The sequence below is a fragment of the Falco rusticolus genome, chromosome 7 (genome assembly GCF_015220075.1).
Source record: "Falco rusticolus isolate bFalRus1 chromosome 7, bFalRus1.pri, whole genome shotgun sequence".
NCBI classification, from domain to species: Eukaryota; Metazoa; Chordata; class Aves; order Falconiformes; family Falconidae; genus Falco; species Falco rusticolus.
The window spans coordinates 45,675,848-45,692,676 of record NC_051193.1 but is presented as its reverse complement, the minus strand read 5'-3'; the positions used below and the strand labels follow the sequence as shown (position 1 = coordinate 45,692,676).

General features: G+C 38.0%; 1 protein-coding gene across 1 annotated transcript in view; it reads left to right on the top strand.

Annotated features, from left to right (window-relative positions):
• The window catches only part of EXT2 (exostosin glycosyltransferase 2), an 81,518-nt gene that overhangs the window by 26,953 nt on the left and 37,736 nt on the right, over window positions 1-16,829 (top strand). Inside the window, exon 8 of the mRNA XM_037394092.1 lies at window positions 9,499-9,630. Coding sequence (XP_037249989.1) covers window positions 9,499-9,630 — 132 coding nt within the window. The remainder of the gene's footprint in view (window positions 1-9,498; window positions 9,631-16,829) is intronic.

Here is a 16,829-nt window from a genome sequence, read left to right as displayed (position 1 = left end):
CTCTGAAATTGAGGTATGTACTGATTTTTGACTGCTGTAATATGGTGGTAACTCTACCTAGATTTTTTTTTTTGCTTGCTTCAAAAAGCTGTCCTTTCATGTGTGTGATTGGCACTGAGCTAGCTTTGTGTTTAGCTTCTCTAATCAAGGGAATTTAAGCTTCTATTCTCCCAGCATTAGTACAGCAGTCATGGGAAATCTCAAACAAGACAGATCTTGTTGCAGCAGTTGACACAAATAAAAGCAGTTGTGCTTTTATTTATTTATTTTTTATGCTGGATGCTGATTAAAAGTTTCCAAGCATCCTTTAGCCAATGTTATAAAGCCAACCGGCAGAAAGCAAGGCAGCTGCTGAGGAGGGGAGATACTGGTGGACATAGGACAAGATCACAGTGGGAAGCATCAGTGTGTGTAACTCAGAAAGCTGGGAAAGGTGTAAACAGATCCCCAATTTATCTGTAGAGTGGGCTCTCCAAACACTGTTTTATTGGCCAGTGGCTCCTGCTTTACTAACCTCTAACCTCTGCAATACTCAGAGGTGCTGCCCACCAGCCAGCCTTGTCTTTGAACCTCCCTTGGCTCCTGCCACCTCAAAGGCTTGCAGTCAGATTCCTGTGTTTTGCTTGGGACCTCACCTCTCAGCAGGATGCCTGCAGCAGGGAAAACTGATCTACCCTGAGAACATAGACATATTTGAAGGCAATACCCCTAGGACTAGAAACCTATTGCTTTCAGTTTCAGGAGCTGTCCATCATTTGTCAAGAAATGTGGCTAAAATATACCCCCACCCCCCAGCTTGGTCATACAGTAGTTGCATATTCCCTGCAATTGCATACATGTTATTTATTTTCTAGACTGCTGTTGAATCAATGATAGCGTAAGTCTAGCTCACCGTAGGTCTGTTTCCATGTTGTCAACAGGGACTGTGCAAAGGACAAACTTATAAAAAGGATGGTACAGATCCGAGTAGCCTTTCACAGTAACAGTCTGGTGAAGCTGGAGTAATTAGGGAGCCCTACAAACTCCTGAAACTGGAGGGAAGAGTGGGCTGTTATTTTTTGTGTATCTTTACAGCATTATCAGTGGTGATTATTTAGATATGACTATCTGGAAGGCAGAGGAGGACCTGTTTTACACCTGTGGTATTTCATGTAATTTGCCTCTAAATAGGAAGACAGAACTGAAAGCTCTTTGGGAGCAAAGGGAATTCAATAAATGGTAGCCATTTTTACATTATGTGTTTTTAAAGCACTTTGCTTTTTTTCCTCATCTTCCTGCTCTCTTCACTGGCTCTGTCTCCATGCTTTGTGACAGTATTTCCAGCCACAGCTGAGAGTGGGGAGGTTCCTTGCTGCTCGTAGGTCTGGTATCTATGTGTTGGCTCCATAACTAAAATGTATTTTGGCAGTGGATTTGTAGGGTGCCAGGGCAGTAAGTCAGATTTCCTGGCTTATGCAATGTTGCCTTCTGCAACAGAGTTGTGAAGCCAACATACTCATTAATCAAAGCAGCAAGTCTGATGTGCAGACATATATGGAGGGAGGGGAGAGCGCCAGTGCTAAGTGGTGGTTTTATCTCCTCAAGTCTTATGTTCTTGCTATTTTTAAAACAAAGTTACTATCAGGAGGACAAGGGATAGCAGAAGTCTGTATTTTAGAGGTCAAGATGATGCAGGATTTCAAAATTGTAAAATGCTACCATTTCATGAGAGAAAATGACAACTTTTCTGTTGAAAATAGCTTCTTCTTTGTCATATATTTGACCCAGATCTTTCTATTCATAACAGAAGATAAACACCTTAAAAAAAAAAAAAAAAAAAGCCAAAACCCACAAAAACAAAAAACCAAACCCCCACAAATTATGTGAAAGTATGGTAACAGGACTCAAAATGTCAACTTTAACAGTTATGCCTCAAGGAACCATTCTCATATATACATAGTATGTGTTGTACATGTGAGTTACTATAACTCATACAAGCGATTCTTTTCAAAGCGCCAAGGAGGAGAGTCTGAAGAAGACTGCAGTGCAAGAAGCCTAAGATTAATATCTGTGCTTGCACTAACATTTTCCTTTACCTTTAGCTCTTAGAAGTCAGCATATATATCAATAAAACTAAGAGCCAGAAGTGAGTTGCTCCCAAGTGGCTGGTATCTGAAGGGCAAGACTAGCATTTTGAACCTCTGTGCCCTTATGGATTGGCAGCTTCAAAATGGGGGGGGGGGGGGGGGGGGCGGGGAAGAAATTTGAATAGTGGAAAGACTAGTTTTCACTTTCTGTTGTGTCTGAAGTAGGCAATATTTCATGGCTGAAATTGCAACGGTGGAGAATATTGAGTCTGGTGATTCAGTCCATCTACTGCTTTACTTTTGAAGAGGTTTTGAGACTGAATTACAATAAAAAACAGCAACACAAAATGTCTGTCTAGAATCTCTTTCTTAAAATACAGGACTGTAATGATACAAATCATTATTTTGCTTGCTTGTCCTGCAGAACTGTCATGTAGATAACAAATATAGCTCTCTAGACCACTCATATAAATTAAATAGATGAATATTTTCAGGGCTTTATTTGGCAATCATGCATAGCCCAGAAACAAGACTTGAAAGATAAAATGAAAATTCAGAAACAAAAGAATGTTGTGTTCCATTAGAAGCAAACCTTAGCTAACTGGAAACAACTGTATGTGCTGTGCATTGTTCTACTGCCCATTCCTCTTTTTCCCTTGTAGAGAAACTTATGGTTTGAGCTTCAGGAAAACCCAATGTTGAATTATGGATTAGTCTGTCTGAAGCGATCAGACACCCCCAAAAGTACAATTCCTTGCTACCCCCATTTTATAGCTTTAAAAGTGGCATGCTGCTGTTATGAGCATTCTTTATACGATGCCTCTGCTGCTGCTTTTCTTGGGTAGGTCCGTGTTGAGAAATAGACACAACTAGCTTAGGTCAAATGTGAAAGGTGCTTTTCATTTGATCTTCTATAAAACATGAAAATAATTTGGGAAACTTCAGCTTTAGACAAGTTAGCATGATTTTACCAGTATTCCATGGATTTAGTGGATTAACTCTTAGAATTCCTACATAGTAGTCTACTTATGGAGACAAGAATCTGATCTTTACTTTGATTGCAATTTCTAAAGAGGTTACCTCCAGTTTGGGTAACTGTATTGGCACCCCAAAAGTGAGTGAACTTTTCAGGGCATGGCTCTCTTACATTTTTCCATAACCTGAAACACATGAATTATTTTTCAAAAATGTATACATTCTTGAAAAAAGCCTACATTATTGGTTGTTCTCATTTCAAATCTTCATACCTCCTGCAAAAATGAGAGGGCCCTCAGATAATTTTAGAGGTTAGGGCTTTAATGGGGAGAAGTATCGTGGCCCACGGTTAGTCACTTAGTCTGTCCTCTCATGCTCTCTTAATAGGAGAACAGGTTTTTCAGGAGGTATTTTAAGGCACCAGAGCTCTAAATTTCTCTGTGAATGACCCTATTTTTTTTCCACACATTGTACAGAGAGAAGATTGAGCCAGCCATGTTTAAGTGTGTGATATTGCTAAGGGTCCTAAACCAAGTAAGCACCTCTTTTTAAAGCCCAAATTTTTATTGCTTTCTAGAAACAAAAATACTCTCTAATTCTTAATAGTATAAAGTCTTCTGAGGGTTTCTTGTAAGCCTATGTAGAGAAACAAAGATGGCAGTGGTGTTAGGTGACCCAGCTGGTATCATCTTTGCTGCAGAATGGCATACTAGAAGTGACATGTGTGATCAGCAAAGACATGGCTGGAACAGGGAACCAGCTGTAGAAACAGTAAAGCAGTCCAAAAAACCAAAGGGCTCACAATTACAATTCATAGGCAGAAAAACATGGGAATTTGGGATTATAGAGTCCTCAGTCTACACCCAAAATTTGTCTGTGACCAAGTATAGTAGCTTGCTTGATGGGCAATAACTTGTTAGATCTCAGCAACTTAAAAAACATTTGATTATGTTACAGAATCACAGGTACCTTAAAACCTTGCAGGTCTTAGTGGATGAACTTCCATGTCCAGAGCTGTTAGATGCACAGCAGAGCTGTGGGTATTTCTTGTCGTACCTTTTATATCCCTGCTGAAGGCACAGGTTTTAGCAAAGAATTGCCAGTCAGTTACTTTGGTAGCATTGGTTAGCTAGCTACTAGCTTTATTAGGTTAAGGTCTCTTTTTACAAATGATACGAGAGAAAAGTTACGTTTTTTTCTGTTCTGTACACCCCAAATTCTGAAAGGTCTAGGATGTTGAAGTCTCACAACATCTCTGTGATGTAAATATTACTCATACTGCTGAGAGGCTGAAGTAGAAGCAAGAAATCATATGAATGTCAAGCATTTATCTGTAAATAATTAACAGAACCAGGGTTAAAAGTAAGATGGCCAAGCTTCTAGGCAAGTGCTGTGGCAGCAGCTAGGCTACGCTCTTTTCTTTGGGCAGACTTCCCTAACCCAGCTGGTCAGGGAGTGAAAACCAGAAACACCAAAAGCCATTGAGAAGGGAAAGCATTTAAGTAGAGTCAGCCCAGCCAATGTGAAAATGGTTATATTTCAAGGCCTCGTAAACCTTTTCAAGGCATTTTAGAAACACCGAACTCCTGCAGTGGGGCAAAATCATCATGGCGCCTGACCTAAAAGCTGAGAGAAGTGGTGGTTTATGGGCAGTTAACTTTTACTACTCTTCTGTGAATCTTGTTTTTTCTCCTTTTGCTAGCTTTACCAACTCCTACAAAATCATGGGCTGTGTAAAGACAGGAGGCTAGAAAGTTCGTTTCAAGGACTGTTTTCCCCTTGATCTAAATGTTACAGAAAGTATTCCTTTCCTTGCCTCATGCCCAGTGTTTTTCTTTTCACAAACTAATCAAAAGATTTACATTGATCTGTCTTGCACTCTACACTGGAGCACCATTAGTGGCATTAACACTAGAACTTACAAACATCATATGAATGGACTCTGTAACCTGATGCTATGGTAGCTTGTAAAGAGCTTATAAAGAGATGCTAGGCCCCCAAGTGTGTTTATTTCTAAGGAAAATAACACCTTACCTAAATAAATGTTACTTTCTGCGACTAGGCTACCCTGTTGCTGCATGCTGCTGCCTGTTGTCTCCTATGAAAATAACTGCAAATGCTTCCATCCCAAGCTCTTTTCTGTACTGTTATGTGCTGAATATTGTCAATTGAGTTGCATTGTAGTCCACGAGCAAAATCCTGGAACTGAAAACAAGTGGAACTGAAATTTTGGTTTGGATACTTGCTCACTTGGTTGAAGGAACACAGAATTCCCCGTACCATCTACAGTTTCAAGGAAGAAAACAAAGGTTTTAAACTTTTTCTTCTGTCTTACAGATACTGCTAGTGTTCCTCAAGGTGTGCATATGTGTTTGTGATAATTAATACCTCTATGTTGTATATTTAAGCCTGTAATTTTAGCCCTTACAGAAAGTGGTGGGTTTTCATGGCCGATCTAATGAGGACGTGGCAGTTGAAAGTGAGGTGGGGAGGAAGGAAGGGGAACAACTTAGATCTTCTTACTGGCATGCCCATGCTTGTGACCTTGGTCTGCAGAGCTCACCTCTTGGAGAGAGGGGAGGGTTTGGTCTCAATTCCTTCAGTCTTTGGCCTCCACGGTGAGGCTATGTTGGCTTTGTAAAATTTTCTGCAGAAATTGAATTCAGATGAATTAATTTCATGGGGAATCACTTCCAACCCATTGGGCAACCCAGTAATATAATGTATTTCTTATTCTCAGTCAAGTTGTTCAGCACTCTACATTTAACTCTTCCACACATTGGTAAAACTGCTATAGAAAGTAATGTTTTTCTGTCTTTCATCTTGGATCTATCCTAGATTTCCTATTTATCTAGAAATGTAGAAGGGAAAGAGAAGGTGTGTTTCTTAAATACCTGTTTGCAATTCCTGGTAAGCCATACACTGAGAACAACATCCTGTAGGTTAACATGTTCATCTGTGTTGTTTTGGCAGTTGTACAAAGTACATGTTTGATCTCTATTTACAATTTAGATTGCCTGTGACCTAAGCAATATTTAGGCATACAAGTCTGTGGTCCACATAGTGTATTTCCTTAGAAAATTCTGAAACCTCATCAGGCAGACTGCTAGGAGTTAATTTCAGTTCAGGTTGAAAGGAGGGTTAGTCTGATCATAGCATTGATTATACACAGTCTACAACTATGATATGTGGAAGACAAGATCTGTAATTATGGATCATCATTTCAAGATCCTGAAAGGCTTCCAGGTAGCTCTAATTAGTATGTTACAATTGCCATACCTTAAAAACATTACCCAGTGTATTTAAGCTACTCTGGAGTATATAACCATTAGTCTTCTGATTTCATAGATACGGAAAAGAGAAATGGGCAAGTCAGAAAAACTGTGTGAGAATACTAAGACAGTTGGCATAGGAGTCAGGAACAGAGTTTTCTCTCTTCTTTTTCTTTTTTATTTTGGTTTGGGGTTTTGGTGGTGTTTTTCTCTCCTGTATCCCAAACGTATTCTTGGGATTTTATCCCCCCTGCTAGGTATGTGTTACATTCCAATGTAAGCTTTTCAACCTCACCAAGTAGAGCAGAAAATACATTTCAAATGGAATCGACATACATCTTCCCAACAGAAAACTTTCCCAAAATGTTTAGTAACTTCACATGCTGAGCAGCAGACACTAGCAAGCCATGTTAATCAGTTCTGCTTTATAAAAGCAAACAAGGTGTGGAGGAAGTAATGAGACCCTGAAACATCTGTTTGGAGACTTTGAATCCCCTTAGAAGGTTTTGAGTTCTGCCTTAAAGAAACACAACTCCAGAAAATTATGACCAACTGTGGGAACACTTTTCTAGCTCTTTACAAAAGATTAATTACATAAATATTAGTTTAAAAAAAAGTAAGTTCCCTCTGCCATTGTCTCTAGTTTTGCTTCTGATATAAAGGTGTAATCTTGCTTGACATTGCAAGCGTTCTTTCAGGAAAGAGAAGCTAGATAACATCCATCCTAGTTTTGCTGAAGGAAGAAAGCCAACTTTGATTATTACAAAGTTAGATAATCACAGGTATTACAGTATTAATACTTAAGAGTCAGAACAGTATAGGAAAGCTGTCTTTAATAACAATGCAATACACAATCCTGTGTGTATTTCACACAATAGCTACTTAATTGCTTTATAAAGTTATATGTTAAAAAGTTACATAAAGTAATTTCTCCTTCCTGCTTAGTGCTGCTTATAGCAGTGGTTCTAAACTCTTGCCTAATGTGAAAATGAAATTAGAAATCTGTGTTCTTACTCTTGTTTATTTAGGATGCTTAAATAGAGAGATTAACTGCTTTGGTTGATTTTAGTTCTTAATCTGCTTCCTGTTTTCTTTTTAAATCAGTTGCTGCCAAGTTCCGAATAATACATTTTTCTTAAGAAATGGGCATGGCGAAAGGAATACTTTGCTTAGCATGTGATGTTTGCTTTATTTAGTGTCTTTTTGGTGTTTTAGGAAGGCAGACGTTAATTATTCTTACCTGTTTATATAATTCTTCTGCTTTTACAGTTGGATGTAATATTCATTTTGCTCTATGTTCTTGGTAATCAGCCTGTTTTCCAGCTGTTAAAGGAGAAAGGGAAAGGGAGGGAGAGAGAAAAGGAGAGGGAAGTGATTCCATTCTTGAGGGAAATTGCTTTGCCCTCTCTCTGGATGACAAGCTCCAGGGAATTGTAATTTTTGGATATACTCATCAGTTTCCTTGCAACAAAAGTAGTGCTCTGGAGAGCACTTACCTCTTTCATAGTTTGCTTTTTTTTAATTGTAGCATGCATTTTTTCATCTGAAATGTTCACAGAACTATTCTGAAGAACTTGTTCTACCAACTACACACATAATAGAGTGTTACCACTGATACTAAAGCAACAGGTCTTTAGTTCTGAGTCACATAGCTTTCACTCAGACTAAAGTGCAGGGTAGCATATGCATGAATCAAGTTGGGTTATGAATTTGCATTCCTACTTGTGATCTTTCCTGTACGCTGTTTTTTATCTTAGGAATACTCCAGCACAAAGTGTACACATAGAATCACTCTTTATCTTCTATTAAAAAGTAATGACCTGCACAGTTAGACACACTGGCAACTTTTTAACAACAGCTAATTGAGAGGGATTTTTGGTTCATCTTAAAGTCTGTACCTCCAAAACCTTCATATTCCTTCAGTAACTTAATATGCTAAATAATATTATTTAATATCCACATAGGACATGATTAAAACCAGCCTGTCTGTAGAGCCTTTTTGCTGTCTAAGGAAGCTGTAGCAAGAGTAAAATATCACTTGCCCAAATTTGTATGTTGTCTTCGGTTATTGCATTCTGGCTCTGAAAGCCTCTTAAGCTTCCAATTAATGAAAAAATGTCTTTTAATTTTTCTACTACCTAGGTGCAGACACCTACTTTTATAGTTGATATTGAACCATAGAGAGACTGGAAATTAAATTACATTCTGGACACTTGAAGGTACTGACATTTCCTGAAGAAAAATTACGTTGAAAAAATTCTTATCTCTTGGGCCAAAACTCTTGGACTACATTTATTGGCAGAGCGTGTTTCCTTCTGGGTTGGATGGGATCCTACAGGATCATTTGATGGTTCTAGGCATTTTAAAAGTATGTTTATGTCTCTAGCAGAGAATCAGATAAGTCAGCATTTTCATTTCCAAACCCCTGCTTTTCTTCCAGCATTTCTGTCTTACACAGAAACTGGGACAGAATGAAAACTCGCCAGGTAGGACCTTAGCTTGAAAACAACTCATGTGAAATGAAGTGCATCTGTGAATAAGAAAATCACATGCTTAATTTCAGCAGTTTTACACTGCCCATGTTGTAAATTAGCTTGGATTATTGATTGTAACAAATTGGCATGTGATTTTATGTAAAAATCTTAAGATTTACTTGTATAAATGATACTAGGTTTTTGGAAGACTTGGGAAGCTATTAGTTTGGTAGAATTCATGAATTCATGAATACTGAAATTCTATGGCTGATCAGGTGTCACTTTCTAGGCTGCATGCTTTCATTTGGCTGTTCAGCTGCAAGTGGAGTCCTCTGCCTTGGAAAAACTGAGAATAACAGCAATTTCTTCTGTTCTGTGGTCAAAGTGCTTTTGACATTTTTCAGGAGGAAGACATGGTAAAAATGTGAGAGTAACTGATTCCTTCAAGTATTCTTATTCTGTTTAATCACTTGGAAAGTAATGCTGCTGCTTCTTTTTATTGGCTCTTAAGTCCTGGGGTTTTTTTGGGGTGGAGTTGAGTTTGAAGCCTTCAGGCCCTATGGAAATATCCTAGCTACAATAAACATGCCTCCTAATTTAATTTCCACCTGACATGTAGACTGCATGGAAGAGATCGTGCATGGCAAGCCAAAACTTATTATTAAGCACCGGATCTGTGCAATGTGAAAGTGAACTTTATTCTCTTCACAGGCAAGGTGGTTCTGGGAAGCATATTTTCAATCAATGAAAGCAATTGCTCTTGCTACTCTTCAGATTATCAATGATAGAATTTACCCATATGCTGCCGTTTCTTATGAAGAATGGAATGATCCCCCAGCTGTGGTAAGTAAATTCTTTTGATTTACTCATAAAACAAATAGTGAGTTTGGGTTTTTTTCTCCTATAAAAGGTATGTGCTATGAAACTTGGTAATAATTCTGTGTATATGTGTTTGTGTGTGTGTATGTGTTGTGTTGGTAACTTGCACAGATGAAGCTAATATATTTTATGACAACTGGCAAAATAACTAGCAGTTCATTTTATGTCCTGGCAGTGAAATGCGAACTTTTAACTTTTGCTGTTGCACACACTAAATTGCTTGCTTGTTTATATATTTATTTATTTTTCATCCATGCATACACACACTTCTTTATTTCTGTTGAATTTAGTGTGAGTTTAGTGCTCTTAAAAGTGAATAACTGCCGTGGAAATAGTCAGTGGAAATACTGAAGATCTTAAACAATCTGCAAGGCTCTTTCATGTAATTCTGATGAAATAGCTGATTATTCCTGTGCCTAAAATTTTCTCCATTTCTATGTAATTTTTCTTATAGAGAAACGGATGATCAAAATTTTGCTGGGGTATTTTTTTCTTCCCTTAAAAAAAGTGTCACCCCTCTTTGTTAAGAAGAAAAACTGGAGTATTAATTAACCTTCTGCACCAAGCAGCTGGTTCTGATTTTTTACTGTATAAAAGCCTGCCGATCATTTTCACTCATAATCGGTTAATTTTCTCTGTGTCAAAATATAAAAAATAGTTTTGTTTTACTAATAAAACCAAACTTGTTAACTGTCTTGTTTTATGGTGGGTTAGAGGGAGTTTCTCTGAAAGCTGGGTGGGAGTGCTCAGGAGTAGAGTGTTTTACTTTAAACTCTTCAGGCAGATGGAGTGTGAACAGTTGCGGGATTTCAGAAGATGATTTTCCATTGCATAGCCAAAGCATTAATAATCTACCATTGTCATAGCCTAGAGAGAAAATGTGGCACTCGTCAGTATTTAAGGAAGAAATTAAACTTTGCAATAAATCAGTACCTACTCTGCAAAAGGGGATTAGAGCATTTTAACACCTTTAGATTATGCTAGCAAAACAAATCGCTTTCAAATGCATAGTAAAATGAAGAAAATGGCTTTAGGATTACTCACTCTTTAAAAGGGATGCAAAAACATTTCCTGCATTCTTTCCTATATGGGAAACCTATCCATTTCTGGGGAAGTTAATCTTACTCTGAGTAACAAGCAGGCTTTTTTTTTTTTCTTTTTTCTCTCCCCTCCCCCCCAAGTATGTCATAAAAAAAAAAAAAAAGAAATTTATATTAGTCATTCAGCCTAGCGTTTCTTAAGCAGAAGGTTTATGACCACAGACACAGCAACATACAGAACAGAACTCTGAAACTGTGGAGGAACATGTAACAGCAGTACTGTGCTAGAGCAGTATGAGGAGCAGGCAGGAATATTGGTATCAATGTGCAACTGCAAAGAAAAGTTAGAGGGCTGACTGCAATTAGACAGGCTGGAATTTGTCCAGGATGCTGGAGTTAACACCTCATATCGTGACTCTCTCATGCCACGAATGGTCAGTTCCTTGGTGGTTTTATGTCTCAGTCGAAAATATTTGATGTTTATCCTAGTCTATGAAAATTGCTTAATATGTGCATGAATTCATTTCTTGCTTCAATATGAAACAGAAATGTCATTAAAAGTTCCTTTATGGGCTGTGTAAGCTCTATATTAGCCAGCAACACAGAATGCTTGTGACCCTTTCTCAGAGGGTCAGTTAAAGAAAATAAAATTCATATTGGGAATTGTTCAAGAGCAGTTAAATTTGTAGAACAGCAGTACACAACCCTGTGATATCTTTAACTGGGGATTCTGATAGCTACTCTGAGCATGTATGAAATTTCCTTCCATCAGGCTCTTTTTTTTTTTTCTTTTTTTTTTTTTTTCTTTTTTGGCTTAAGCCAGCTAATACTATTTGGTTTTGATGCGTGTTCTTTCATTTGAAGCAAATAACTGGAGCCTTCTACATTTTTTCTTTCTTTTTTCTTTTTTTTTTTTGTCTGTGAATATATTTTGTTTCTTGAGGTGAGAACATATTACAATTGCGATCTATAGCTGAGCATATTTTTCAGGACTCGGCTAATTTCTAACTTCATACAGTTTAGAAAGTGATGATATATGCACCAGCTGCTAGTAAATTTAAGTCAATAAATTTAGTAATAGTTATTTTAATACTTTTTTTCAAAAATCATTGCACTAGTTAGAATTGCACAGTTGGTGTCTAGTTGTCAGGGGAATAATGGCCTGCTTGAGCCTGAGCATGTTTCTCATCTGAGCTCCTGCCTAATGTCCGCTCATAGCACTGTTAAAATTTCTAGTGAGGTTGACTGAAACGCTGTAGTTAGAAAGCAGCTACATAGGTACATTTGAGGTAGCAGAAGATGGCAACTGTATGCTCTAACTGGTAAGAAGACAAAGTAACTAAAGATGACTTGAGTGTGTTCCTAGTTTACTTGAAAATTGCCATGTTCTTCTCTAAATAAACTCCAAGACTGAACTTTTTAAAGGAAATTATTTCAGGTGGGCCCAAGGGCCAGGATATAGGTAACTGTTAAAATGAAGCACCTGTGAGTTAACATTAATACCACAGTGACATGTGCAAGTAACCGGGTGTCATAAATTCTTATGGTACTGGCCAGAGCTGTATCTCCAGAACTTGCCATCTGCATTCAAACTCAGCTGGCTCAGTATCTGTTCCCTCTAGATCTGATTGGTGGTCCTTGGGCTGTTGTGGTCAGCAAGGATTAAATGCAGTGCTCTTCTTGCTGTTATGCAGTATAGGTAGGAACGTAGAGTTGCAGAAAGAATAGAAGGTGCAGGCAGATTAACAGAAGATGCAGAGGTGCAGTCACCATTTTCAGGCAAAGGGTTTACTGCAATTAGCCAGAGGTTTCTTTACTCCATATAAGGCTGTTAACAGACCTCAGATCCCTGTGCTCTGAATAGTGAGTTTTTGAAAATGAGAGCGTGGATTTGCCTATGGAACATTTATACAGAAAATGCCATCTTTAATGGGTTTGTGAGCTTACTTGTTAGGAGAAATACAACTTTCTAACAGAAAGAAGAGGATACTGTCTGTGCAAGATCATCATGCAGAGGAGGATCTTTGGTTAGAAAGGTCATGGTTGCTTACCTGCCTGTCTCCTTGATTTGAGGATTCTTTGTGTGCTTATAGGGGTTGTTTGCTTAGTATGTCACTAGGATCCTGAGAAGTAACAGTGAAATAGAGCTTGGTCCTGGTTGCTAATTGTATTGCTGCTCAGTTGTTAAAACTGCTTCAGGTGCTAAGTAAAGCAGTAAAAATGTTATTTCTACTTTAACAATTAGGATAGCTCATAACTCTCCAAGGTGCACATTTTACTTTGCGTTTTGCTGAGTTACTGCAGCCTCATGAGTTTGCTTTCAGTTTTAGGATTCATCATCTGATTTCAGTCTGTTTCCTATGATTTTGTGTAGTACTGCTTTTTATTATTTTGATTATAGGACAATAGAATTGCATCTATTTTCAGTTAGCAAACATTTAGCAGATCAAGCCTCTAAGTATGCCAGATAAAAGAGGTTTTTAGGGGTCTCAAATACTCAATTATGCAAGTTTGGAACAACAGCACCTTGTGAAGAGAAAGCAGTATCTTTCACAAAAGTCTGCCTCGGGTTTGATGACGCTTGCAAAGTAGGACTGATAGGCACTTAAGGCTATTCTCTGAAGATTTTCTCTTTGCTTTATTTTGAACTCTGATACTTCAAATGAGGAATTAGGACATGTCTGCAAACATAATAATGGTTACATTCTCTTTTCAGCAAAATTACAATGATTTTTGTATCTGAGGGAGTGTCTTACCTTGGACAGTCAGCATGAAAGTGATACTCATTTAAAATCAGTGAGGCATGCTCGTTGCTTAGATCTGCATATAGATAAGCTTTATTCCAGTTCCCCAAATATTTCTCAAGTGTCAACAACCAGCCCACCTTGTGTTGATTCTGGAGTTTCCCAAACACTTTAAGCCACTATACACAGGTACTGTTGCCAGTTGAAGTAGTCTTGCACTCTTCCACAGTTGGATGACAATTTTCATGCGCTACCTTCTTTTTTTTAATTTTTTCATTCACTTGTGGTGAATTAACCAAAATAATTTTCCTCACATAAAACTTACCAAGCAAAAGGAAAAAAAAAAAAAAAGGAAGGCAGGGGAGGGGGGCGAGGGAGGGACCGAGTGGCTGGAAGCCTGCATTTTTGGCACTGTTTGGCTTATATGTGCTCAAAATATTAGTGAGATTGTTGCCCGAGTATCTTCACGTTCATCACAGCGTGGATACAGCATCGGTACAGGAGGGTGTATTTCCAGCAGGAGGAAGTGTACGGTACACTGAAGATAAATGCTTATGCAGTTAATTCCATACTTAATACATTGCATTGAGGAAGTGATCCAAACAGTTTTATGTGGTTTTATGGATTGACTGAAGGCTGTTGGCCTTTTCTAAAGAAAAAAAAGTAGGCTATAAAGTGGATTATTTTCCTGCTCGTCCACTATCTTGTTGAGGAATTGGAAGACTAGTAACATATAGCAAGCAATATGTTATGGAATAGTACTTGCAATGAAAATGCGCTACAGGTTTTTTCCTCCTTTTAATAAAGAGGGGCAAATGATGGTTTTGGAGCATGAAATTCATTCCTGGATCTCTTGACTCCTTTATGTCACAGATAGTCTTTTGCTGCAAGCCTGGGTGTTTAATGCCTCTTGTATTTGTTGGCCCAGCCGTTATCCATTAGGCAGAGGCAATCAGTTACATTCAAGTAAGCCAGAAAATGATCGCTTCCATGGTGTACGTTCTGATGGTTACCAGTTTGGGCTGGATTAGAACTAATGACCTGGGTTTGAGATGTGATCTGTTATCTTCAATTAAGTACTTTGTTAAGCTCTAATAGAAGTGAATTACTTTCTCACTTGTGCTTCTTTGTAGATTAAATTCCCCTCTTTCTTTGCCTCGTACCTTGGCTAACAGGTATAGGTTTCTGAAAAATGAGTAAGATGCAGGGGGTTTCCCAGATTTCTTTAGTTGCATTTGTTGAAATTCTTTCAATCCTGTTTATAATGTAGACCTATAAAACATCAGAGGTTTTTTTTGTTAAGGGCTGCTTTTGAGCTTTGACCTTGGATGATACAGACCATAGTTTAATAATCACTTGAGAATATCACTGTGCCGAACAGTAAACATACCGGATTTCATTTGTCCCCGTGAGGCAGAAAACAGCACCATCATTTGGTTTAAACAGCCAAAGTAATGTAGTACAAAAAGTGCCATTCATTTTGCAAAGCCTAAGTAGGATGCTCATTTGCAACATATTTTGTGGCCTTCTGCTGAGTACTAGGCAGTTGACACTTGTTAAGCAGTTAAACTATTTCTAAGCTCTTTGGCTAGTATTTTACAGCCCTCAGTCTCCAGATAATGCCACTGTTATAAACTGTACTTCCATCCTAGTGTCATTTCTCAGCTTCAAAGCATTAAGCAAATATTAGCATACACCTTTTTGTTTACCAGTAAATGAGCACAAGCTAACATGTTTCTGGGCAAGGCACATCTGGTTTTTTTCCATCAAACAGTATTAGGGCTCTGTTCCTGCTGTATTTCCAGCTACCTTGTGTTTGAATCATCTGGGTGAAATTTTGCTTTCTTTACTATGTTAGAAGATAGGTATTTTTACTTAAAGAAATTTCAGTTTATCGATATTTGTTTCCATTGTTGATATTATGGGCAAGGTGGGTGTACCACATGTATTCAGCTATAAGTACTGGTATTTGTGTGTGTGTGACAAACATGATTTAACAGTTGGTTCTTTAACTTACCTGCCCAGAGATAGGATTCTTCTCTTACAAATGATAGATAACATCACAGTTCTCTTATGTTGTGTGGCTAATATCTAGTGTGTAGGTTTATTTCTGTTGTAATTTATATCCTTTGAGGCATGAACAACAAAGTTTTGGATTTGCTTAACAGAATTGGAAACTGGATTTCATATATTTCACTTGAATGATGTTTTAGTTCTTAAGACGACACCTAGCCATTTAATACTGTTAGGTTTTATTTCCTCTAAGAGCTTTTCACTTTGTCTTTAGCTTAGAAGTAGACACCTAAACATACAAGTGAGACACGTGTTTTTAATCTTAGCAAAGCTGGTTTTTGAGATGCATCCAAAGAAAAAGTTTGCTGGCCAAAGACAAGAGTCTCATCATTGCGGTTCTTACCTAGTTTGTTCCACTGCCTGATGCCTCCTGTGGCTTCATAACTGTGCAGCTTTATTGTATGTAATAGGAGTCATTAATGGGGGGGGGGGGGGGGGGGGGGCAGACAGACTTTGTTACTTTGGATTCCACAAGTCATCTTCTCAGTATTCCCTGTCTTTTCTGGTTTTGGGAGCATGAAAGGTATGTTAAGCTCCATTTTCCCAATTCAGATTATGTCATACCCTGGGGTTTTTGGGTCGGGAGATGCTACATTGACTTACACCAGGAAAAAAAAGAAAACCGAAACCCCATAGAAAAGCATGAATCCTTTTCCTGGTTCTCTTTCAAATTGTTTGAATATTCTTATTAAGGCTATAATGTTATAGTATTCTTATTATTCTTACTTTTACAAAAGAATGGCAAGAAAAATTAATGGAGGGATTCCAAAAAGCATAAGTATTATGGCAGCTGTAAACATGAACTCAGTTCTTGATAATTCTCTTCTCACTGCAAATGTATTCCTTTGACACATTATTGACATTAAGGAGTTGAAGAGATGAGCCTGAAGCAGAGTTTTTATATTAAAGAATGTGTTAGGCCAATTAATTCTGTCAGAAGGGCTCAGACGGCTGATTAGATTTAAGCGTCTAGATGCTGCATAATTTAGTGTTATAGTTATGTGATATATTTTGGCAATCAAAATTCATGATTCATGACAGCGTCAGATTTCATCACTCAAGAAGGGAGAGGTAGAAATTCCTGTGTGCCTTGTGGCTAAAATTTTTTTTGAGGAGAGTTTATAATCTTCGTCAAAACATGAAATAGTGGCCACTGCAACTTGGCTTGTGATTCTACGGAGTTTAAGCAGTGTGGTTGGCTCTGGAGAAGCAGAGAGGGTTAATTCCTTTGGGTTTGCCCTATGACCACTTGAGGACAGGAAGCATGATGAAATACTTTCTCAAAGTATTCAATAGAAACTTATCA